At 38.3% G+C, this 26276-nt stretch overlaps 1 protein-coding gene across 1 annotated transcript in view; it reads right to left on the bottom strand.

Annotated features, from left to right (window-relative positions):
* Positions 1 to 26276, bottom strand: part of HPSE2 (heparanase 2) — a 771012-nt gene that overhangs the window by 159069 nt on the left and 585667 nt on the right. Inside the window, exon 7 of the mRNA XM_006880197.1 lies at positions 16832 to 16925. Within this exon, the coding sequence (XP_006880259.1) occupies positions 16832 to 16925 (94 nt within the window). The remainder of the gene's footprint in view (positions 1 to 16831; positions 16926 to 26276) is intronic.

The raw sequence follows: 26276 nt of genomic DNA, 5'->3' as shown, positions 1-26276 counted from the left end.
GAGAAGAAACATCAAAAAGTAGGGAAGAGGAACTACTGAACAGAAACAGAAAAAAAACACAAAGCAAGGATGCATTTTCACGTTGAATTCTTGCTGGCAAAACAGTACTCAAGCTCATAGTGATCTTGATAACAGCATTATGGCCTGTCTTTCAGAATTCTGTTCTGTTATAGAGGAGATGCAAAAGGAATAATTTATGGCTTAGGCCCTACCTCCCCGTGGGCAAGGGTGGCCTTACAAATGCTAATTCCCCACATTTGGCTGTGCCTAATGGGTTTCCAGAATATCTGGTATCTCTGCCTTGTTTCATGAAGGGAACTGAAGGCACAACCGCATTGCTGTAACATCAAGCACACTGGTTTGAGTACGAGGTAAGACTGAGAAGCTTGAATTGATGCAAAACACGGTTGGATAAAGACAATAGAGTATTTAGATCCTATTGTTTATCAACTACTTTCCAGACACAGATACCAAACCGAGACTTTCTTCAAGTATCCAAGGTGACAAATACAAGGATATTCATTATGCCATTCTTTATTATAGGTGTTCATCGCAAGAAAAATGAAAAAGTGAAATGTGCTGGATATGCAACATGAAATGTCATATGCAGCAGTTAGAACAATAAATTCCATGTAATCTGCAACATGGGTAGATTTTAACAATTTAGTGATGAATTAAGAAAAAGAGAGACAAAATGAGATCTATGGCACAACATGATTTACCTAATAATTCTTTATATGAAAGCAACACTAAATAGTATATAAAGATCCATGCCTCTTAAGTGCATCTATTGGAAGGAGGAGAGGCATCCACTTCTTAAACAACATGCCTCCGGAAACTCTATGAACTTTGATAAATGTCGATAGTTGTAGAGGGGCTTCCGGCCTTTTGTTCATAGGGTCGCTATGAGTTGTGCTTGACTTGAAGGCAATCAACAACAACAACTACAAAAGGGAGGTAAAAGTAAATAAGGATTAGAGATGAGGATGATTGTGAACATTGTCATTGTTATGGTCAATAAATCCTTTGGATGAATAGCTTCAACACCTTTCCATATACTTGCTTTTCTTGCCATTTCTTTGAAGAATTTACCACTCTTTTAAGTATGCTATTTGACTGAGAAAGGGCAACTGAACTAGTTCAAGAATTGGAAGCTATATTTTGTTTTTAGAAAAATCCTTTGTGATGAGGAAAACTTAAGGTACAAATAAAACCCAATTACAATATATTGCTTTGTTATGTGCGGTGTTGAGTCAGAGCCGACTCACAATCGACCCTCCAGTGGGTATTCAGAGACACCCACACAAATCACATGGGAGCTGAATGCCATCTTCCTCCTGCAGAGCAGCCGGATGATCTGAATCACATGCAATTGGGTTGGCAGCACAATTCCTACCACTATGCCACAGAGCTCCCTAATAACAACATGAAAGATCTAAATAAGAGCCAAACAAAATACTAAACCTGTTGCTGTGGAATTAATTTGGATTCATGTTGACTCATGTGTGTCAGAGTACAACAGTGCTTTATAAGGTTTCTCAGTGACATATATATATCTATCTCACCAAGCTTTTCTTCCAAGTTGACTCTGGTTTGATAGCCACGTGTGTTAATCTTTTGCACCACCAGAGACTTAAAAAGAGCAATACACATTTATTTGTTAAATTGAGATTTTTCACAGCTTTAGTTTGCTTGGCTCCACAGTCAACACTCTTGGCACCAGTAGCCAGGAAACTAAAAGGCCCATTGCCATGGGAAAAGTCTGCTGTTAGGGACCTCTCCAAAGCACTGAAGAGCAATGGTTTCTCTCTGGAGACTAAGGTGCATCTGATACAGGCCATGGTCTTTGCAATCACTTGTTATGCATCAGAGAGTTGGACAATGACCAAGAAGGACAGAAGGAGAAGGAGAATTGATGCCTTTGAGCTGTGGTGCTGGAGAAGAGTATTGAGAGTACCATGGACTGCTAGGAAAACAAACAGATTCATCCTGGAAAGAGTTAAACCGGGTGGCTCTTTGGAGGCAACGATTCTGAGGCTCCGTCTAACATACTTTGGACATGTTATAAGAAGAGACCGGTCCTTGGAGAAGGACATCATGCTGGGGAGGGTGGAGGGACAGCGCAGGAGGGGAAGGCCCTCTATGAGGTGGATTGATTCAGGAACTGGGGTAATCAGGATGGGAGTGTCAGAGACAGTGTGATTGACACAGGATAGAGCAGAGTTGTACACAGGGTCGCTATGAGTCACAAGCAACTTGACAGCACATAACAACAACAACAACAACAACAACATAGTATTAGGCCTAGATACTTGCCACTTCTGAAAAAAAGACATCTCAAAATTTCTCTGGAAATCTCAGAGACAGAAAGGGAAGTACTGTTTTTCTTAGGAAAGAATTTCCATATAGAATCCAGTAACCCCAGAAATGGTTAAAGACAAACAGGAATCCATGTGATTTAGCTATCAGAAGGATTCTATTAAATAGTAAGCTTATTATAATGCTTTGACGTGGAAGATAAGGAGACAATCAGGTGTTTCCACCATCCATCCCCTGGAGGACATTTGTCAGAAGTACTTAGTTGTATGGATGGCATGCCCAATTGGAAGCAGCAACTTGTTTATTCTTGGACCCATAATGAGATAGTTATATTTCAAAAGGAGTTCAAAGCCTAGCTTCTTCAGATGAGGGCTTGAATTTGATTATAGTTGAATTTATAAATACTAAGTGCTCAAGACTCCACAAGGACTTAGACACTATGTAAATTAGTGCATCTGACTTATCTTCTGACTTGCAGGCATATTTGAAAGGAAAAAGGTGAAAATTACTATTGGTGCTGAGGCAGCATTGAGCAGTGGTTAGAAAGATGGACACTGGAAAAAAGATTACATGTATTTAAAACCTGGTCCTATTATTTAATTGCTGTGTGATCTTGAGTGTGTTATAATATCCCTCTGCATTTCAGTTTCCTCAACGATATGAAAATAATGACAATATCTGCTTTGGGGAATTTTATTATATTTAAAATATTTATGTTTATAAAGTACTCAGAATAATGCCTATCACACAGTAAGTGCTTATAAGTGTAAACAAAACATAGTCTAGATCACTTATGTAAAGCAAACGAGATTGTGTGTGAATCAGTCTCACATTAGAGTTTGATACTTTTCCTTCAAACATGCAGTTTGTGATGACAGCTAATAGCCCAGGTGTATGCTAAGTAGCAGATAAAAGCTAGTCTAGTATTTAAAATTAACATAAGCATAATTAGTATTTGTAGTTCATTTATCCAGTTTGGGCACAGGTGCATTCTTACCCTTTTCTGGAAAAGCCACACGAACAACAACAACAACAACAAAAACAACCCATACAATGAATATAACACTTTGATATAAAACCTAGATCAGTTAAATTATCATGTGGACAAGATATTCCTATAAAGTAATGACATGGTTCATATCTGTTGTTATTCATAGGGTCGCTGTGAGTCATACTCAATTTGAAAGAACCTAACAACAAGAGTGGCCAGTACACATTAACAGACATTCTCTGAACATTTACTGTGTAGGACCTGGTGGAAGGCTTGATGAATTGTATTGTAACCAACAGCAGAGAAGACCGCCAATAGTGATGTATGGTGGCGGCACTGATAGTGAGCTTGGGAGCTGGTTGGGATTGGGAAGGAAGTCAGTATAGGTAAAAAAGAGGAAAAAACAAGATAATGGAAAGCAAATGGAACCAGCTGCAAAACTCCCTTAGAAAATTAAACTCTACAAAACAGAGGGCTATAGTTCAACACTGTGGTTTTTGAGTAAATATGATTCTCCCTGAGCTGGAAGAGGGAAACTTGGAGGACTTTCGCAAGGAAAAGGGTACAGCTCCTTGTGAGAAATGATGTGCCAGTGAAGGTTATTTTAAGGGCGATGTTGTCTGGAGAGGGAGAAGAAATACAAATGCTGAGATTACTTCAAGAAAGGTAGAAGGGATCTAAGTGGTTGACTTACTTTCAGAAACTCTTGTTACTGCATAACCTGTGGCCCGTGGATCTGCATGAATCAAAGAGCTCTGGATGAGAGAGCTTTATGGCACCCCCAGAACAGTTCAGCTCTGAATCCCTGGTCTGTACTCCCTTTCCTTACATCTCAGGGCTTAGGGACTGTCAGGACTGTTTCATATGGGCATGGAGAGGGGACAGGGCAGAAAGAATACAGTGGCTAAGGAAAATTATTTATTTTTGCTTTGTAAGCTTTCTTTTCCTATTTTGACTTTTTAAAAAATATGAAAATAACCATTTATGTGGCACATTTTCAAACCTGGGCTTCCTTTTCCTGTACTTTCTTGATATCCTGCCTCCGAAACTGTGATCTAAAAGTCTTTTAAAAGACTCTTGAGAGCCTGATCTTAGTCACTAGCTGTGCAAGAGATGGTAGACTTGGAGCAACAGACATATTGTTTATGGTTATCCAAACCCAACACCTTCCTTAATTAGAAAGGAAGCAATAAAACAGGAATAGCGGACAGGCCAGCTGGGCTAATCAGTCCTGGCAGAAGGCCCACCCTCCAAAGGAGCTGGAGTCCATTAATTTCGGCATCTCATCTACTTGGAAATCAACCTTCCTCAGGATTTCAGGAAGAACAATAGCTTTCTAACTAGATTCAGTCCATTAGTTTAGTGGACTGAGCAGCTTTTAGAATAACTGAATAACGTTGAGTCTTAAACCTAACTTATAGCTCAAATCTCTTTAGGGGACACCCTTGAATCTTGAAAGTCTTTGTTCCTTTAGGACGCCCAGATAAAAGCCCAGTGATATTTCCATGTCTCTTTCCACTCTTGCTGTTTTTTAACTCAAAATTCATCTACTGTATTAGAAGAGGAGAGAATTTATTAGTTTACATACAGGTTCTGCATGAACACAATGGAATTCCTATATTTTGCAATGTTATCCATAATTTTTCATGACCCATAGATCAAAATATCTTTGTACAGTCAATAAAAACATGGGTAAACATCTTTGGTAGTCTCTGCTTTCAGCCAAGATTTACCTGATACCAGCAAAAAGATCTTTCTTTCCATGTCCTAATCAGAATCTGACTAGTATTTCTAATAGTTCTCTATTGCTTTAATGATTTTCAAGTTTTGTTTTGTTTTTTTGACTGGTCAAGTGAAGCAGGTAGTGGAGGAGGAACAAAGAAATCTGTAACTGGCTGTGATCAATTAGTTGTGGCCTCCACTGCACTCGGACCAGCGATTTTCAATTTTTAATAGAACCCTAAGCCCTTTAGTGAAATTTTACTTGTATATGATATTAATTATAGTGTTCGATAATGTCTATATTCTGTTGAATCACCTTTCTTTGGAACAGGCATGAGGATGGATCTCTTTTAGTCAGTTGGCCAGGCGGCTTTCTTCCTAATTTCTTGGTATTGGCAAGTGAGAGCTTCCAGTGTTGTTAAATATCTCAACTGGTATTCCATCAGTTCCTGGAACTTTATTTTTTATCTAAGCTTTCTTGAAGTGCAGACTTATACCTTCAATATTATTAATTCTTGATCACATGCTATCTCCTGAAATAGCTGAATGTCGACCAGTTCTTTTTGGTACTAACTAAAGTTAATCCATTGTTATGATCTATACTGTCATAGCTGACCTTCCAGCAGGTTTTCAGAGGCTGTAAATCACAAGAGAGGAGACTGCTTACTTTCTTTCAAGGAGCAGCTGGTGGAATGAACTACCGGCCTTTCGACTGAACAACTCCTTATGCACTATTATAGTGACTAGTACTTTTTGGCACAATTACTACAAATTCATTTCCAGTTTGATTTTTAAAAAAATATTTATTCCAATTTGAATTTTTTCTTAATTTGTTTTAGCTTAGAAATGCTGAAGTGTACTATTTTGGTTTTCCAACTCTGAGTCTGTTTATTTTGTCTTGACATATTCTTTTAAATCTTCTGTATAGCTTTTTTACTTCATTATTTCTTCTTTTTGTTTTAGCTACTCTGCATTCAAGAGATGTGTCTGACCATAGGCTGTTCAACTGCGGCTAGGTCAACTGCTGATATAAAAGGAAAAGAGTAATGGGTGTTGGAGATATAGACATATCACATGCTGCACAATGAGCTAGGTGGAAGCATGATGTGTACAGCACGGCAATGCCCAAAGGTGAAGGTGGTCAAGGTAGCAGCATGATGCAGAGGGAATCTGCTAAGATTACAGTCTGGATAGGATGGTGTCCATGGAAGAGGGTGAATTATCACATTAGATAATACCAACTCTGATGGCAAAATTAACAGTTATTAAACACTCGTTAAATAGAGCAAAGGATCATTTACCAATTCAAAGGCTAAATTTCAAGGTCTGTCACCGATAACCACAAGATCACAAGGGCAAGCATCAAATCCTCACAGTCCTACTTCAAGGCTCTATCTACTCTCTAATGAAATGGTATTGTTTGAGGAGAGAATCAAAGCTTCTAATTGGCAAAACTGCCTCCACATTTAACATGACCTTCTTAGGTTAGACACGCCGGACTATTCTGAGCTCAGCTATTCCAATATCTCATCATTTTCTTCCTGATTTATTTCTTCTGTCTAATGTACTTCCTGTTGTTTAATTAATTTTTTTCTGTATAACTTCTTTTTTTATCATCACCCTGTTCTGGTGTCCTGTATTTGCCCATTTTCTTCTGGTATCAGATCAATTTTTAATTTGTGGCTTCTGTTTCTGTGACATTTTTAGGGTTTAAAATGGCATCCTCTGCTTTTGCTATTTCAAACCACAAAAAACAAATGAGTGTAATTGCAACAAAACATAAAATGAAAATGTGTGTGTGTGTGTGTGTGTGTGTGTGTGTGTGTGTGTGTGTGTGAAGATAAAGTCACTGTGGAGGCAAGAAAATCATAAGCATGTGCAAAAAAATAAGGAAGAAAGCTTCAGAGACCCAAAGCAATTGCTACGTTTAAGGATGAATACTGAAAGACCTAGAGATTGGAAGGCAGCTACTTGCACATAATTCACTCTTCTTCCTTCTGTCTACTTCTGAGACTAACTAGTTCCTCAGATATTCTGGACAGTCTATCCAATTACAAGCCATAGGCCCCAGCAGTCTGAGAAGTAATTTCCCATTACTCAAACCCTTCTTTGCGCATAAATATTGGAAGGCTACCTCAGATTTCTCCTCCTGAAGCAGCTTTTTGCCCTGAAAAACAATTTACACCTAGGACCATGAAGCTTAGTGAGCATCTCCTCCATAGGCATACACTTTCATATTTTCATTGTTGTGCATATGACAGGACTTCACTATCCACTGACTAGACTGAATATGGACCATACGAATGTACACCAGTGAATAGATGGAAATCTCATGCAGGCTAAGTCCTTCCTAACTACCATTTTCTAAATATTGTAGTAAACAAAAAAAAATACTGCTGCTAAATTTGACTCACAGTGACACTCCATTGAGTTTTTGAGGCTGTAAATCTTAACTACAGGAAACCGCCTTTCTTCCATGGAGGTACTGGTGGATTTGATCCGTTGACCTTCTAGTTAGCAGTGCAACTGGTAATACACTAAACCACCTGAGTTCCTTTTGTCTGACTATATAGGCAGTAGGATTTCCAGATTAATTTGTACCTGGCACTCTTCTAGAAAGTAAAAAAAAAAAAGAAAAGACAAGATTATTCTCTACCTTCCAAGAACTAAGGGTTCAGAGTTTCTAGGAAGCATCCATGGAAACTCTTGAGTTTCTTTCTTGGATCATAAATGATAGTTCAGAACTCTAGCACCAAACTGTAATAACATTATGCATTATTTCCTCTGACTCCAAACCTTAAGTATTCTTGTAGTAGGTTCTATAATAGCAGTATTAGATAGCAAGTATAGAAATGCTACAGAACAGAGTAGACCTCCTCCTATAGGGTTTCCTAGGCTGTCATCTGTATGGGAACAGATGGTAGGGTATTATACCTGGCAGAGTGGTTGGTGGGCTCATATCATTGACCTTTCAGTCAATAGCCAAATACTGAACCACTTTATCACTGGTCTCCTTATAATACAGTTCCTTGTCTATGAAGTGGGAAAGTTAAAGTTTTCCTTGGGTTATATTCTTTCATTTCTAAATCCACAATCAAGTAGAATCACAAAGGCTAACTTACTATGTATGAAGTTAAGAAAGTTAGCTTCTAGCCTCCACATCAAAGATTTCTACCAATATCCTTGGAAGTGTCTTAGTAATATGTTAACATGATCATATATGTTTTTCAAACTTAGCTAATTTGTTTATTTTCTTTTCCTTAAGAAAACCATTATTATATAACTTTCAGGTCTCATTAGGCTTAGAAGCATCTATGAATATCACCCAAACTATTAACGTGATTCAGTGTGTATTTAGGGTCTGTTGCCTCCCTGGCCTATGTCTCTTTCCCATTTCATCAAAATCTGGTCTTAAGAAAACTTTTCCAATTTTGGCAACACCATTTGTTAAAAAGGCTGTCGTTTCCCCACTTAATTGATTTCATCTCCTTGTTAAAAATCAGTTGACCATAGGGGGTTGTTGTTGCTGTTATGTGCCATCAAGTCGCTTGTGACACATAGCGACCCTATGTACAAGAGCCCTACATGCTGCTCTATCCTGTGCCAACCTCGCCATCTCCAAAACACTCATTCCCACCACCCCAATCACAGGATTGATCCATCTCATTGCGGGTCTTCTTCCTCTCCTGCGCCATCCTTCCACCCTCCCAAACATGATGTCCCTCTTCAAGGATCAGTCCCTCCTTGCAACATGCCCAAAGTATTTCAGATGAAGCTTCAGAATCCTTGACTCCAAGGAGCATTCCGGCTTCACCTTCTCCAGGACAAACCTGTTTGTTCTCCTAGCAGTTCATGGTATATTCAACACTCTTCTCCAACACCACAGCTCAAAGGCATCAATTCTCTTTCTATCATTCCTAGTCACTGTCAAGCTCTCCGACACATAGCATGCAATTGTGAAGACTATGGCCCGCACCAGACACACCTTAGTCTCCAGCCTGACGTTGTTGCTCTTCAATATTCTTGAGAGGTCCCTGACAGCTGACTTTCCCAATGTATTGTCTCTTGATTTCCTGGCTGCTGTTACCAAGATTGTTAACTGTGGAGCCAAGTAAACTAAAACTGTTAACTATCTCAATCTCTTCACCATCCATCCTGATGCTTCCAATCAGCCCAGTGGTGAGAATCTTTGTTTTTTTGATGTTGAGCTTTAATCCGTATTGAAGTCTGCAGTCCGTGACCTTCTGCAGCAGTGCTTCAAGTCCTCCTCATTTCCAGCAAGTAGGGTTGTGTCATTTGCAGGCTTATTTCTGGGTTCTCAATTCTATTCTATTGACCTGTATGTCTGTCATTGTACCAGTACCATGTTGTCTTGACCACCATGGCAGTGGTGTAGCAGGATTTGAAATTAGGGAGTGACATGCCTCCTACCTTGTTCCTCTTTTTAAGGAGTGCTTTGCTTATTTAGGGCCTCTTTCCATTCCAAATGAAATTGGAGATTGCCTTTTCCATCTCCTTGAAGAATGGAATTAGAATTTGTATTGGGATTCATTGAATGTGTAAATTGCCTTTGGTAGTATTGTCATTTTCACAATAATGAGTCTTCCTTTTCATGAGCAAGATATATTCTCCCATTTCTCCAGGTCTCTTTTTGTTCCTTGTAGTAATGTTTTGTAATTTTCTTTTAATAGCTCCCTAGTGCTTCTGGTTAGATTTACTCCCAAGTATTTAATCTTGTGATTAGCTACTGTGAAAGGTATTGTTTTTCTTAGCTCCAGCTCTGTATTCTTTGTCACTGTAGAGAAAACCAATTGATTTTGTATGTTGATCTTGTATCCTGCCACTTTGCTGAATTAGTCAACTATGCCAAGTAGTTTTCTTACTGAGTCTTTCAGGTTTTCTAAGTATACTGTCATATCATCTGCTTATAGAGATAATTTTACCCCCTTTTTGACATTTTGTATACCTCTTATTTCCTTCTCTTTCCTTACTGATATTGCTAAAACTTCTAATACAATATTGAGTAGGAGAGGTGATATTGGGCATCTTTGCCTAAAAATCTGTAGAAAAAAACTCAAGCAAGATCCTATATTCACAAAAAACAACATAATGTAATCAAGGATCTAGGACTAAAACCAAGGACTATAAACTACATTAGAGAAAAGCTTTGAAGAACTCTAGAAGCCCTAATCCATAACATAAACAGTCTTCCAAGCATCCTGAAAAGCCTACAACCAGGAGAGGATAAAAGAGATGAATGGGATAAGAATCAAATCCCTGTGTACATCCAAAAACTTCTCCAACAGGACAAAATAGGAAAGCCACAGACTGGGGGGAAAAATAATTTGGTAATGACATGTTTGATAAGGGACTTATATCTAGAATTAATAAAATACTCTAGCATCACAACAAGATAAAAGTAAACAACTCAACTGAAAAATGGGCACAAGAGATGAACAGACACTTCATCAAAGAACACATTCAGCTGGCAAAAGAATACATGAAGAAGTGTTTAAAATCCCTAGCTCTAAGAGAGATGCAAATCAAAACAACTATGAGATATCATCTCAACCCAGTAAGAATAGCAAAATTTAACAGAACAGCAAACAAGAAATGCTGGCGAGGTTGTGGAGAAACTGGAATATTTATTCACTGTTGGTGGGAGTGTAAAATGGTGCAACCACTATGGAAGGCAGTATGGCGCTTTCTCAAAAATTATGAAATAGAAATACCCTCTAACCGAGCAATTCCACTGGGAATATACCCTAAAGAAACCAGAACTGCCACCCAAGCAGATATATGTTCACCATGTTTATTGCAGCTTTGTTAACAATAGCAAAGAGTTGGAAACAATCCAAGTGCCAATCAACAAACAGATAGAGAAGCTGTGGTGTATTCACACAATGTAATACTATGCTGCATTGAAAAACAAGGGACTCATGAAATATTAGACTAAATGGATGACTCTGGAGGACATTATGCTGAGTGAAATATCTCAGTCACAAATGGACAAATACTGCAGTACCACTGTTGTAAAGCTGGATTGACATTGGAGTTGGGGGAAAACTAAAAGAGGATAAATAATGTTTACTGCATTGAAACAGATGAGGGAGAGAACTATTTAGGAGGAATCTATGGTTACATATTATTGTCATGACCAGAGTCCAGAATGAAAGCTCTATAGTGGAGTAGACTGGGGGGAGAGGACTGTATAACAATGAAAGGATTTGTTGTTGTTGTTGTTATTTTACTTTTCAAAGAGAAAAGCTAACTGGGGGGCGGGGTGGGCAGGGAGGAAAGTGTGCAACAATGAATGAATGGAAATCCAAAGTCTCTGTTAACTTTCATTAAAATAAAAAAAAAAGAAAGCTTTTCCTACCTGACATTAACAGCTAAGTGTAAATTTAAACCAGTGTAGTTTAGCCCTTCCAGAGTTATTTGCATTTTACATTATCCTACAAATAAAGAATGAAAGATTATTTCTCTCAAAGGAAATAACTAACATTAGCAAACTGACTGAAATGGCATTTTGGGTCTCAAAGAGACCTTTCTTTCATCCATAAATAACACATCAAGACATTCTCCTATGTACCTACATGTAGACATCTCCCAATTACACTAAATCAACTTTTTTCTATTATATACTACCCTACAAAATGTGTAGCACATAAGGTTTTTCTGAAATGTAAGCAGCAGGAATAGCATGTCTAAATGTGGATGAGACAAGGATATTACTTATTTTACATTTCTTCTACTAATTTACTGTGCCCATTAATTCATCTATCCATTCTTTTTCTACTTTATCTCCTTCCAGCATTTATTAGCCATCTGGCAAATGACAGGCAGTTAGTGACTGAATGGCATATATCTTTTCAATATTTTTTATAGTGATAAAAATATAGACACAAAAATATCTGCCAACACAATTCCATATATATTATTCAATGGGGAATGGCATACTGAAACAATTTACCTTGGTTGAATAAAATAGTGGATGGATTAATCAGCCAGCTAATTATTGTGGTTAACTCTGTTGTTTATACTCTAGTATTTTCAGTTTAAAATGTCTTCATTAATTAAGTTAGTGAACTTCATTGTTACTGTTTTTTATTTAACCTTGTTTTTACTTAATTCATAGACTTAATGACTATTTTTTATATCTGTCAAAGGCTCTCCATAAATGTGAGTGACATTTATTTAATTCTTTTTAAAGAATGAAGTATCTTTCCAATTACGTACTTTCTAAAGGTAATAGCTCCTACAACTTAGTTCTATATTCTCAACTAAGGTATACTAGAAGAAGAGTATTATAGTTTATTTATCAAGACCTCAAATAATTCAGTGGTGATTAATTTTATAAGACAATGTATAGGAATGATCACATGAAACACAATGTGAATGAAGGAATGTGCAAAATAGAATGTATATGAATAAAAAAAATTTTAATGCAGAAAAGTAATAATAAAATAAAAAGGAACGGTCTTCATTGAATATCTTAAGCAATCACAAGCAATGAAGATATTAACAAAAGAATGTTAATGGTGCTATTTCAAAATATATAAACTATTTCTTCTACTCCACATGTGTCACTAATAGGTTTCTTATAATCTCTAAGAAAAATTGTACCAATTAGAATGAATTTATCTTTTAAACTTAAGCTTAAGTACCACTTCCTCTGGAAAGGCTTTTCTGATTTCTCCTCTATTACAAACTGAGATTCAACTACAGGCATCCATATCTCCTATTATGAGAGTCATCACATTTTTATTGCTTGATTCATTATTTCTCTATTAGATCATAAAGTCTTGCTCATCATTTTATCCTTGGGGCCCTCAAACAGTCTAAGGACCTTATGAACATAAGTGAAGGAAGGAAGGAGGGAAGGGGGGAAAATATTCAAATTTTAGGGAAGTCAATTGTTTCATTCACTTAGTATCCAAAATGCAATCATATGGACAGTACTTTTGGAAACACATCCCTTACAACTGGGATTTAACCAACTCCTTCCTGTACTTATTGAATTGCTGAAAATAATATCAAAAAGTGTTATTTCCTCCTTTAATTCCTCTAGGAGATGAAGACACAAATCATAGAGTCCAAGGGACTAAAGCCAAAGTGGCTCTTCTTGGTTCTTACGTCACTATTTTGGAGTCAGCCCAACTATCTACACTATACCATCTGCACTGTATCCTAAACATCTCTCACTTCCCCATCTGACTCTCCATTGCCCTGTCAGAGTCTGAACACTTTCTTCTGACTCATATCCCAATGTAGTTGATTATCCTCATTGTAATGGAAAGAAGAGAGTATGTGGATCATCCAAGAAGTGGGTTGTCCAAACACTGTCTCTGTTTGGCTTTGAAATCCAACATGCAGCTTTTCTTAGAACCTGATAATTCACCCACTGCTCAGAAAATGAAGAATTCTTTTCTAAGTGGCAGTCCAAATTTGGAAACCACAGCTGTTTTTAGTGATTTAGTCATTGCCTTTCAAGTGCCAAAAATATCACCTACTATAGTCCCCAGGGTTGAAAGACAGAGGAAAGAGAGAGAGAAGGAAAGACGAAACTGGCGATAAAGGTAGCATGAAGTTTCTCTACTAGTATAATTTACTAAAATAACCATAATAAAATATAGCAATAATAATTCATTAAAACCTGTGAAAACTGGAAACTGTTTAAATCAGAAACCTATAATAGAAGGAAAATTCCAATATATTTTCACTGATAGAGAACAGAAAAATGGTCAAACTGCACTCTGTAAAAGGTAAAAGCATGTAAGACACAGGCCCCTCCCTCTAAAAAGGGCAATCTCATCAATTCTGGATTTCACAAGTTTCATGGTAGCAACAACAAGTAGTATTCAAAAGCAATCAGCAAGGTAAGAGCTCATGTGGGCACTCCAGTACCGCAAGGTGGAAGGACAACCTCATTTTACTTATGAAATAACAGTATCAGAGAAATTAAGAAACTGTCACATCTACCAGCCAAAACCGAGTTACAATCTAGACCATACGACTTAAAATTCTGTGTCCTAGGTCCTACTGAATACATTCTTACTCCTACTTTATCCAACTCCCATGTCATGGCTCCATTTTTTGTGGAAAATATACCCTTTACCCAGCACTGGGGGCCAAAAGGGAGACATTAGGACTTCCCAGGATAGAGAAGGAACAAAGATTCAAGTTCTGGTTTTTAGATTCAGGTTCCAGGCATGTAGATATTAAGATCTTCTTTAGCCTATTCCCAAGATGATTTTGGAGACTTGCAAGAAAGAAGTTTGTCCAATGTGCCCCTGTGTGCATCTTGGACTCTAGTTCCCCAAAATGTTCAGTCTTCAGTTTCTGGAACTTGGAAACAGCCAAAACAACTTTTTTCAACCAGCAAAACTTGGAGAATCTTCTCTAGTCTGCAGTCTTTACCTCCCCAAAACAGGCCGGTGCTTACCATATTCTGGACTGGAGAAGAAAAGAACATGTCTAATCCTAGAGGCCTTACTACTCGGGCCCATGCTGCTATAGCTAATGGATGTCTATCCACTGCAGCAGGTCTCGGAAGACGACCCTGAACAGCATGAATGTTTAATGCATGGTTGCTACCTGAAAAACTGGTAGTTTGAGTCCACTCTGAGATTCTTTAGTAGAAAATCCTCCCCCATACTTCAGACAAACCAGCCACTGTAACCCTACAGAGAATAGTTCTACTTGGACCCACATGGGGTTGTTATGACCTGGAATCCACTTGACAGAAACTGGATTTTAGTCTATGAGGTAGCAACACCAAATGTGATATCCTTACAAAGTAAATTTTGGCACAGTTACGTAAATGAGCACTGGGAAAAAAAACCCAGAAAAATAACTGAAGGGCTACCAAAAGAAATAGAGAAGACAGAAGCACTTCTGCAGACAGTATTTTACAAAAATTTTCTGAGCTTCCAGAATCTTGAAACTCTACATCAAGGAAAAGAGTTTATTTCCCCTCCACTTGAACTTGGGAGGCCTTTATAATTGTCTCAATGAAAAGAACATCGCTGTAGTTATCTTCTGAGTGTAGGCTAGAAAAAGTGAAACAGCTCCTACAAGGCGGTCTTTCTTGGGTACTTGGCTTTATAACCTTGGAGAAATCTCAGGCTAAATGGAAAGATAGGCATGTGTAGGTATTCTGGCTATCAGCTCCAACTGTAATTAGCTAACAGCTATTAGCCAACAGCTAGCACTAATTGCTAAACATAAATGGGTGAATAATTCTAGTCACTAGCATATGAGTCATCCCAGCCTTCAGGTCCCCCAGCTGATAGAGGCTTCAAGCATAGAACATGAGGCAGAGAAAAACGAAAACCCAAGCTTCGTCCTCTGTGAGTTCTTGGCCCATAGAATACCTAAATGTTTTAGGTCGCTAAGTTTGGGGATCATTTGTTACACAGCAAGAGATAACCAGAGCAAGAACCTAGGCCTAATGGAATTGCAAACAGAGTATGTTCCATTTGCAAAGGTTTAAAGGTGAATCCAGCCCTCCCCTGCATAGGTTAGTCATTTCTTGAAGTGGCTCCACTTTGCTTCTGAAATGCCACTCGGCCCTCTCCTTCTAACTCTATCAGACTCGTTTTTAAAGACCTGACTCTCCATTGTCACAGCATTTTATCCATTTTCTTTAAGTGTCTTGAGTTCTGGATAAATCAAGAGGTAAGCTATCACACTTATTCTGCTCTTTAAGAGTATAGAGCAATGCAGGGGAGTGATGGGTAGTGAGAACAGGAAGAAGTTCACTCTGAACACCTTTGTCTTAGTTTTTTTTTCTTTGTCTTAGTTTTAACCTTACTTGTTGTATTAGACTAGAACCTGTTGTATTAGAATAGTTTCCTAAGGACAGTGAAAACCTTCATTATCAATGCATATACCACTAAATCATTTTATTGCCAATAACAACCTTTGCTCAGGTCAAGTTTCAAAACCAGAAAAATAAAAATATATAAAGATGTTCCTATCATTTACATTGTTTTAATAAAAGTACATAGAACAATGACTGAAATGTAGAAACACTAAAGAAACAGATTTTTGAATGAAAGAATGAATGAGTAAAATGCTTCCCCTCTTTCTAAAGCGAAACTCATTGATAGGGAGTTGATTCCAACTCACAGCAACCCTCCCTGGGTCTCTGAGACTGGAAATCTTTATGGGAAGAGATGGCATATCTTTCTCTCATGGAGTAGCTGGTGGATTTGAATTGCTCACCCTTCAAATGGTAGTGAAACATAGGTCCCACTATACCACAACTGCTCCATCATTCTAGAAAGTAGTATCAAAATACTAGACTAGCATAATGTGCTTAGACATCTGTAGTATTTAATAAGCTGACATTCTATTGCATTAAGTAAAATGTTTTTCAAGCTGCTCAAGGTAAATGTTAAGGTTTGAAACTGAGTTCCTTGACAGTAGGAACTACATCTTATTCCATTTTGTATTTTTAACACATGGCAAATGTTATAAAAATAACAAAGCATTTAATTATTATTGTAGCAGAGACAAAATACTTTTTAATTTTATATGCTGTAAAAATATATATGTTGCATTTTAAAAATCATTCATTAAAAAAAAAGAAAGCTAAAAAACAAAACAAAACCAAACCCCAAAAAACCCCAACCCAACCAACAAATAACAATCACTAAAATGTGAAGGCTCTCTGGACCATGCCCATCTGGACTGCACTATTTTTCTACCCTGATTCCCACCGTGGGTACCTTATGATCTTTTTCTTATCTTGGCCCCAAACTGAACTCTTTTTCCCAGGACACTTTTACTCACTTTCTGAATTTTCCTAATCTGGTCAGAGAGTGTGTCTAACAGGCGAGTTTTCAGGAAGTCCATCACCTTGACCACTCGGCCATCAATGTAGCAACTGGAATAAAAATAAAATAAGAATCAGATAAAATCTGGAGCAGAGGACTACAAATAACACTTCTCTAGCCAAATGTCTCTACTGCCTGAGGAGACTGTCCAGGGTTCCACTCAGATTCTCAAAGCCAGAAAAAACTTGACCCTGGGTTCTTTTTCAGAGAAATAATATACTTCTTAATCTTCTCTAGTTCCACCTTCTTTTGTAGACTAATACTGTGATTTTTTTTTTTTAAACCTTTGTTTCTTCAAACTCCATTACTTGCTCTGTGGGAACTGACAGGAATTCCAAAATACAAATTATGTAGTTGAGAAAATCTTTCCCTCCCTCTTTGGAAAGTAATTTAACACCCATTCTATGCCCATCCTTTCCCCTTTTTAAAGCGATAGAGGTATGTGAGATGTTTGAAAGAATACTCAAACATTTTGATAGGTTTCCACAACTTTGAAATAAAAAAACAAACACAAACACAAAAATCTCAGTGCTGTAAGTGGGTCTCAGATGTTTTCAGTCTGCTGCTCAATTCCTGGGGCAAAATACACTGTAGTCAACTATCTTCTACAACCTTCGAATCAATCCATTTCAGGAACAAATTAAAATCCAGGAGCCCTGTCTTAGAATGTAAAGAAAATTTAGCAGTCATCAATCATGTGATGACGTCTGGTTTTTGTTAGGTAGCTTTAGCGAAATATCAAGTTGTGCTAGCAGTTGGCCAAGCAGGTCCCTCTAGCTTTGTGAGAGCTCCTTTTGTGAGTTTCTTCTTCTGAAGACTAAATTGAGATTGTCTCAGGGTTAGGTGACCTTCATTACTCTAATCTTGTTCCATCATCCCATCCCCTCTGCCCCTGTCTTTGCAATGTTCTGAGTTAAATCAATCTTTATTGATTCATAAATGCTTATGACATCTAGGTGTCTTTTCCAACTTACTAAGGTCACCTTGGTTGATGGCAAAAGATAGCTTATTTCATTTTTAATGATGTCAGTATATAGGATTGTCCATCTTTCTCCTGAGGATCTGAACTGTTAGAGAGGCATGGCCTTTGAGTTAGCAGCACAACACCCTACAAACTAAACGATCAAGTCCCCAGTGAAGGAATTTCACTGGTAAAGCGTGGAACAAAAAGAATAGATTTTTTGGTTTTGTTTTTTTTTTTAAATAGGTGGAAGACAAAGGAAAGGACAGAGAGTTTATTGTACTGATAAAATTTAGATGCTAATAGTCATTTGCTCTAAAATATGCAAACTCAGAACAACATTCCTGGGAAGGTATTTTCCAGCTCTGCTTGAAGTTTCCAGAAACAAAGGACACACTTGGAGAAATCTTTGTGGCAGTGTTCATTGCTGTAGAGGTGAACCTGACTCCTGTGTCTCCACATGTATACTGTAGAACTGTGTAAACTGCACATGTACACTGTAGAGTTTATAAGACTGTTCCCTTTCAGAAGCTGATTGCCAGACTGGTCTCCTGAATCACTTTGGAGTGGGTTCAAACCACTAACCTTTCTGTTCGTTGTTAAGTGCTTGACCATTTGTGATACTCAGAGATGCCACTGTCACTGGACTAGCTAAGCTCTAAATGATGAAGTATCTTTTGATATTTGCCTGAATTTTTTTTCTCGCTTTCTGTTCATTTACTGTCCATCTTCTCAGATCCAGAATAGGTAACTTCTTTTTCATGCCACACATAGGGAAGAACTCTAAGAAAAAAATTTGGCTTAATCTCCATACTGATTACGCCAATTGAACTCCACACAGAAATTATCAATGAGAAAATACAGGTCATGTGGTTGGAGCTATATAAAATAAGTGCAGGACAAAAGTTGAGGCAAAAAAAGAAAAAAGAAAAAAGTTGACCTGAGGAATCGTATTCCATTTCCAAGTAGCGGATCATGGGAGATATAGCAGTGTAGTCTTTATATACTGGCTCTGAAGGGAAAAGATGGGTAATCTTTTCATGTATGGTTTACAGCCTTAGAAACACAAAGGAAGGTTAGTTTTGCACCAGTTCGGACTCCACAGCAGTGAACAGAGAAAAAGGGAGAGACATTAAGGGAAGTTAACAGGGACGCCACAGATCTTTAAGATCTTTATAAATCTTTCCAAATATGGCCCTGGTCTTTGTTTCTGCCTTCAACCAAGCTAAGTGTTCCATCCTCACCCAAACTGACTATCATACTGTCTTTTTAGAAAACTTAATCAGAGTCCAATTCACATTAAAATATGAAGACATTTCTATATTATTTGGAAGTGGTTCAACTTCAAACTCACATTTACATTATGCTATGGAAATAAATGGTTCTGACTCGATGGGCCTCAACGATAACAATAACAACAACAACAACAACAACAAAAATGAGAGCTGTGGTGGCATAAGGCATAGGAAGTAGAGCCGCTGATCCAAAGCTTTTCTGAGAGTTCAAATTCGTTAGTGACTCCAAGCAACAAAGATGCGTAATCTCCCATGCTACTGACAGGTTTGGAAAACCTGCTGGAGGGTCTACTAGGAGTTGATTCATACTCAATGCTAATCAATTCAAGTTCTGATGGAAATTTGAACTTCTGTCTTCTAGAATTAGTATCATTTTAAAAAAGAAGGAATAATGAACTATATCATAGTATTCTGATAAATGCCTAAACCTTGTCCGGGTGTACCCTTGCATGAAACAATTACTTTCTGCATTTACCTTTTGTATGTGTGAGGCTTCTAAGGAAACAATTTAGATAATCTGTTGTTGTGTGCAAAATCCTTGACAGCTACAAAGTTTTGGTGCTCTGATAGTTGTTATCTGTGGAAAAGGGCCCAGTAGAGCATTTACATTTAGACTTGAAAAAGAGTAGTTTGTGATAAGTATTTTAGAAGTAGAAATTAGTAAGCATAAATTTGCTAAGGATAAACCAAATGGTGGCCACAACAGTGAATTCTAACAAAGACAGGGCTGTAATCTAACTGGCTGTCCAGTGACCTGGGGCAACTCCCTCAGCTTCTCTCTTTCTCACCAGGAAGATACAGATAATCCTTAGCTCTACTCACCAGTTTCCACAGATCTAATTAATTTGGCAAGTGACTCCAGAGGATTCAGAAGACCAAATAAATCAGAAAGGAACAAAAGAACTCAAAGAAGGAAAGACAGGTGAGGAGGAAATTCATCAATCAATTGGAGGTGCTCTAACACCTTCCACGTAAATGCTGGCAGCCTTGTTCACTTCAGCTGACACTGTGAGGTAAATCATGGTCCCCCTCCAACTTCTTGAAATTTCAGCTTCCCTCAGATCACACCACTAGTAACTGAGCTGTTCAGTGAGAAGCTGAGACTTAGAAAGTTGTTGCAAAAATAATCTGCAGGAACTATTACAACTGCAGTAGGATTGAAACCTTTGTGTTTGGACAAATAGCCTGTCTGGCTCAATACCAGCAACCATCATTCCTTCTCTCCACTGGCCTCTGGACTGTCAAGGCACAGCAAGCCCGCATATGAAAAAAGTGACAAAGATGGCAGAGGTAAATGAAGTCACTTAAATAATTCATTCACCACCTTTCTTGCTCTCAAATTTGAATTTTATTTCAGGATGGTCCTCTTCATCTTATTTTATTTACCTTTCCCCCATTTATTTTTATTATAAAAGCAAATATATATCTATAGTAAAGGAGTTTAAAATGTCCGTAAACAGATATAAAATTTTTAAAATGAATTCACTATAAGCTCAACACCTAGAAAGATCTACTGCTAACATTTTGCTATTCACCCTTGCAGAGTTTTATCCATACTAAATACATAAAATTAATTTTCCAAATTTATTTTCAAAACTTATTCTAGATCCTATTGTTCTAGCGCATGAATTTAAAATGGATCCAGCTGAGATTCCAGGACACAGGAACACTGCAAGAAACATTAGACTCCTTATCAAGTCTTCTCATTCTTAATTTTAATTCTATTCTGTCCGTTTCGGGCTCCTCTGCCAGGGACAGTCTTACCTCTTTGCTGTATGTACCAGCCAGGTTTTAAGTCTCAGCTGATAGCTTCAGTCCTCAGGATTGTGCTACTATTACCCACTTACGCCCATTAGTCTCTTAAAACAATAATGAGGAGTTAGTTGGTTCCAAGGGCAGCTGGTTTTGTTTACCTGGCCCTTTACTTTAAGAGGAAAAACCTTTGCCCCTTATTATCTGACCCCTTCTTTTATTTCAGGTAATTGCATTAGTGCTGGCTTCCCGATGCTCAGGAATTTCCGGACCTATTTTGCAGCCTGCTGCTTCCAGGGAGGAGGGGTAGTCTGCTCAGAATTCTAACACCAAGCCTGCTGACGAGGCAGGTAAATCTATAAAACTGGAGCCTTCCCCACTGAAGGACGGAAAGCGTAGGCCATCATTAGAACAACTCTATTGACCTATAAAACCTATTCCGACACCTCCAGGGCAAACAGTGGAGAAGGCTGAGGAGTGTCTATAAAGATTTATAAATTGCATTTACCCCTCCTCCAGAGGCCCTCACCATGGTCTCCTGCTGAGACCCCTACTTCTTGGTAATTGCTTTCTCCCTGGCCATATCTGTTTTGACATTCTTTGCAATGGGTTAACTTCCTTATCTGTGCTCTGAATGATCTGGGATAGGTAAACCTTGTGCAATATGGACATTGTTAGAGAGTTTCTGCTGAAGATTTGTTTCCTTGGTTTTCTGAAACTGTTTCTATAAATCCATTTAGGAATCACTGGGCTAAGAGGTTATGGATTTGTAATGCTGGGAACATGTTAGAACTGCTAGATAGTACAAATAAAGGCCATAAGCACATACTCAATCCCATAAGCACATAGTGGGTGCTCAAAACCGATAGATTTAAGGAGAGCCTGTATGGTTCAAGTCACAATGAGCCAAGAGGGTGTCCCTGAGTCTCAAGCTTTACATTTGTTGTTAGTTGTATTTAAGTTAACTCTGATTATCACAAACACATGTGTGCAGAAGAGAACTACTGGGTATGGTTTTCCTTTTTAGTGCTGTGAAGCTCCAAAATGGATTTCCAGAACTGTCTTTAGAAGTCCTATGAGTGGTTTTGAACTGCCAACCTCCCTAGCTAGTATTTGAAAGCTTAACTCTATCCCTCAGAGATGTGTAAGTGCTATGTTTCAAAAAATCTCAAACTCATCTCAGACACATGGAGACTCTACAGGACAGAGCAGAACTGCCTCTACGTCTTCCCAAGCCTGGAATCTTTATGGGAACAGACTGTCACATCTTTCTCCTGTGGAGCTGCTCGTAGATTTGAACTGCCAATATTTTGCTTAGCAGCTGAGTGCTTAACCAATGAACCATCATTGGTTGGTGCTGTGTTAGGTTCTCCAGTTTGTCTTGGTCTCTCTCCCCCCCTAGCTCCTTGCATACTCCATTCTGAATACAGAACCCAAAACACTCCCCATGAGTGCAGAAGAGTATGTAGAAAGAAGGTGAGGGCTTGGCAGAAGCTGAGAGTTGAACTCAGATCCCAGCAATGCAGAGAACTCTGCAGGAAAGGAGGAAAAGAAGGTGGAAAATGAGCCCTACAGCTCTAACAATCAGAGTGAGCTCTGAGGAGGGACTTCCAGGAATTTTCAGAGGAAGTGAAAATATAGTGACCATATGGATATAGCAGTATGTCCACATTTTGGGTATGAAACATGCTAAAAAATTTGACCCTTCTTTTTTAAAAAAAAGAAAGGAATTGACATTACAAAAATTTTAAGAAAATCTATCAAGTCCTTTTCTTCTAAGACCTCTATGCAATTTACCAGCAGAGCTTTATGATAACAACTGCCCCCTCCCACAACTACAACATACCATAACTCTCAGTAATTCCCAGTCCCTGCAGGGGCCAATGAAGTGAGGGGACTGAGATTTAATTCATTCGCTTCATGATATAATATCTAGAAAACAAAGATCTTGTAGACGCTAAGTGACAGATACCAAGAAATTCTATATTTCTGCTCCACTGAGTATCCAAGTTGTGGGATACGAGGCTCAATTGTCTTCCCTGTACTCAAGTACGTGCTTCAATGACCTTTAGTTTTGCCTATTTAAATTATCTTGGCCACTTACTACTCAGATAAATTCTCAAATATCTCAGGAAAAAACAAAGCTATTCCACAAAATAAAATAAAACCAAAACAATAATCAACAGCAAAACCTTGGAGATTTGTAATGACTTTGAGCTGGTAAAAGTTTCTTCTTTGTAAAATTATTTCCTAAGTGTTTTGTTGTGTGCCGCTGAGTAGAAACCAACTCCTAGCTAACCTTTCAGAGAGTTTTCAGAGGCAGTAAATGACACAAGAAGAGAATGCCCATCCCATGGCGAAGTTTCTATATTTTAAGTGTGTGCCTTTAGGATTATAGCGCAGCTTGTTACCACTTACCAAAGTGCTTAGTATTTGTTAAATGAAGAAAAGGGGCTATTAGGCCAAGTACATTTAGAAAATACTAGGTTAAAACCATGTTAAGTAGTACTTCCTCCTCTAGCCAGGATAGAATAGCTAGTATTGGAATTACTTGCTATCTTGTTATTGTTAGGTGTCACTGAGTACAATTAATAGTGGCCCTATGAACAACAGATCTGAACTCTGTCTGATCCAGTGCCATTCTCATCATCTCTGACACACTGGAGCCCACTGCTGCAGTCATTGTGTCAATCTATTTCATTGGGAGTTTTCCTTTCTTTTGCTGATCCTCCATCTTTACAAGCATGATATCCCTTCCCAAAGAATAGTCTCTCCTAGCAACATGTCCAAAGTATGAAAGATGAAGCTTTGCTATCTTTGCCTCTAAAGAGTACTTGGGTTATATTTTTTCCAAGACATACCTGTTTCTTCTTTTGGCAGTCCGTGGGATATTCCATACTCTTCTCCAACACCACAATGCAAAGGCATCGATCTTTCTTCTGCCATCCTTATTCATTGCCTAGCTCTCAGATGTTTAGCAAGTGATGGAAAAGATCATGGTCTGAACTAGGTGCACCTGAGTCAACAAACTGACATCATTGCTCTTCAATATTTTGGTGAAATCCCTAACGGTAGACTTGCCCAAAGTAATGTGTCTCTTGATCTCTTGACAGCTGGAACCAAGGGTGTTAATTGTGGATCCAAGTAAGATAAATTCAAGACAAAACATGTGAAGCAACTCTTGGCAGAAATTGTACAGTAACTGACTCAGATTGAGTCCAGGGGAGGAAAGAAGTATGTGAGTTGGGCTTCAAAATCACCTGGACTTGGACAGTGCAGACATAGGTTACTGACCATCAACAATTTGTTGATGATATGAATTATCACCATATAGAAAGATGATACAGGACCTTGAATGCAGGAAGAAGCAGCATTTAATGAAGGGTAAATATCAGCAGGTGGTAGCATTTTGACTCCACATCTCTATGCTGCTCTGTGCAGTTGAGCGACTGAGCCTCATCGTTATCCTGTATAAAATAGATCAGAATCGTGCCCTTTTCTGCCTTCATGATCTCCAACGTGCTTGAGCCCATGGTTACAGTCATTGTGTCAATCCATCTTGTAAAGGATCTTCTTCTCTTCCTCTGACCCTCCACCTTTCCAGCATGTTGTTTTTCAAAGACTGATTTCTCCTGACAACATGCCGAAAGTATGTGAGAAGTTTCATCATCCTTGCCTCTAACAGCACCCAGATTATACCTCCTTCAAGATAAACTTGCTTGTTCTTTAGGCAGTCTATGGGTTATTCAGTACTCTTCTCCAACAGCACAACCCAAGAGTATCACTTCTTCGTCTGTCATCCTTATTCACTGTTTAACTTTCAGATGCATAGAAAGCAATAGAAAATACGACATCTAGTATTAGTCATTCAAAACTCAAATTAATTGCCATCAAGTGAGAATCAACTGATAACTGACCTTCCATTGAGATATCATTGCTGATGTCACATGGACCCTGACTGAAAGGAATCTCTGAAGAATGTCTATTTGTGTTTAATTGACTATGCAAAGGTATTTGTGTGCATCATGACAAACTGTGACTAATGGTGAGAAGAACAGGAATCCCAGAACACCTAATTATGCTCATATGAAACCTATATTTAGACCAAGAAGCTGTTGTCCAAACATCAAGGGAGCACTATATTGACTCTACATCATTCTACAAGGTCAAGGGAATGATGTGCGGTTTAAAGATATACACACACATCCCAACACAAAACAACCCAACCCATGTACATCAGGATTGTATCCTCTCTCTGTACCTATTAAATTAGAATCCTTGATTCTATGAAGAAGAATGTGGCATCAGGATTGGAGAAGACTCATCAACAACTTGCAGTATGCAGATGACACACCTTGCTTGCTGAAAGTAAGGAGGACTTGAAATGTTTGGTTAGAAGATCAAAAACCTTACTATGGATTGCATGTCAACATTAAAAAATTCACAAATCCTCATGACCAAACCAACATCAAGATAGATGATGAAAAGATTGAAATTACCAACGATTTCGTCTCACTTGGATTTACAATTAACACCCTTGATACCTGCAGTCAGGAGATCAGGAAGCATATTGTACTGGGCAAGTCTGCTGTCAGGGACCTCTCCAATTATTGATGAGCAATGATGTCAGTTTGAAGAGTAAGATGCACCTGATTCAGGCCACTATCACTTAATATGCATCTGAAAGATGGACAATGAACAAGGGTAACAGGAAAAACTGATGTCTTTAAATTGTGGTTCTGGAGTATGGTACTGCGTATCCCATGGACTATTAAAAGAACAAATAGATATGTCTTAGAAAAAGTGCAGCCAGAGTGTTGCTTAAAGGCAAAGGGGCAAAACTTTATCTCACATACTTTGGGAATGTTGCTAGGAGAGATTATCCCTTGGAAGCTACATCATGCTTATAAATGTGGAAGGTCAACAGAAGAGAAGAAGATATATAGATATATATGTTGTACGTACTATCAAGTGTGAGCAGACTCAGGGCTGACCTTCCAGTGGGTTTTCAGAGACTGTAAATCATGGAAGGAAAATGCCCATCTTTCTCCTGCAGAGCAGTTGGCAGATTTGATCTGCATGCCTTGCCTTTAGATTGGCAGTGCAACTCCTTATCAAGAGGCCATCAGTTGTTGTTGTTGTTCGGTGCTGTTGAGCTGGACCAGACCTACAGCTGACCCTCCATAAAGTTTTCAGAGGCAGTTGAATCACACAGGAAGAGATTGCCCATCTTTTTCCCAAGGAGTTGCTCATCTTTTTCCTAAGGAGCAGCTGGTGGATTCAAACTAAGTCTTTGAGACTGCAATGCAGCTCCTTACCACTAAGCTATCAGAGCTCCCATATTTATATTTATTTTACATTTATACTTAAATTCTTGAGTCTGTTCTGACTTG

Source organism: Elephantulus edwardii, unplaced genomic scaffold (assembly GCF_000299155.1).
Source record: "Elephantulus edwardii isolate Elephantulus edwardi_28Jun2011 unplaced genomic scaffold, EleEdw1.0 scaffold00006, whole genome shotgun sequence".
Taxonomy (NCBI): domain Eukaryota; kingdom Metazoa; phylum Chordata; class Mammalia; order Macroscelidea; family Macroscelididae; genus Elephantulus; species Elephantulus edwardii.
The sequence above is the reverse complement of the archived record's forward strand: the minus strand, read 5'-3'. Positions and strand labels throughout refer to the sequence as shown.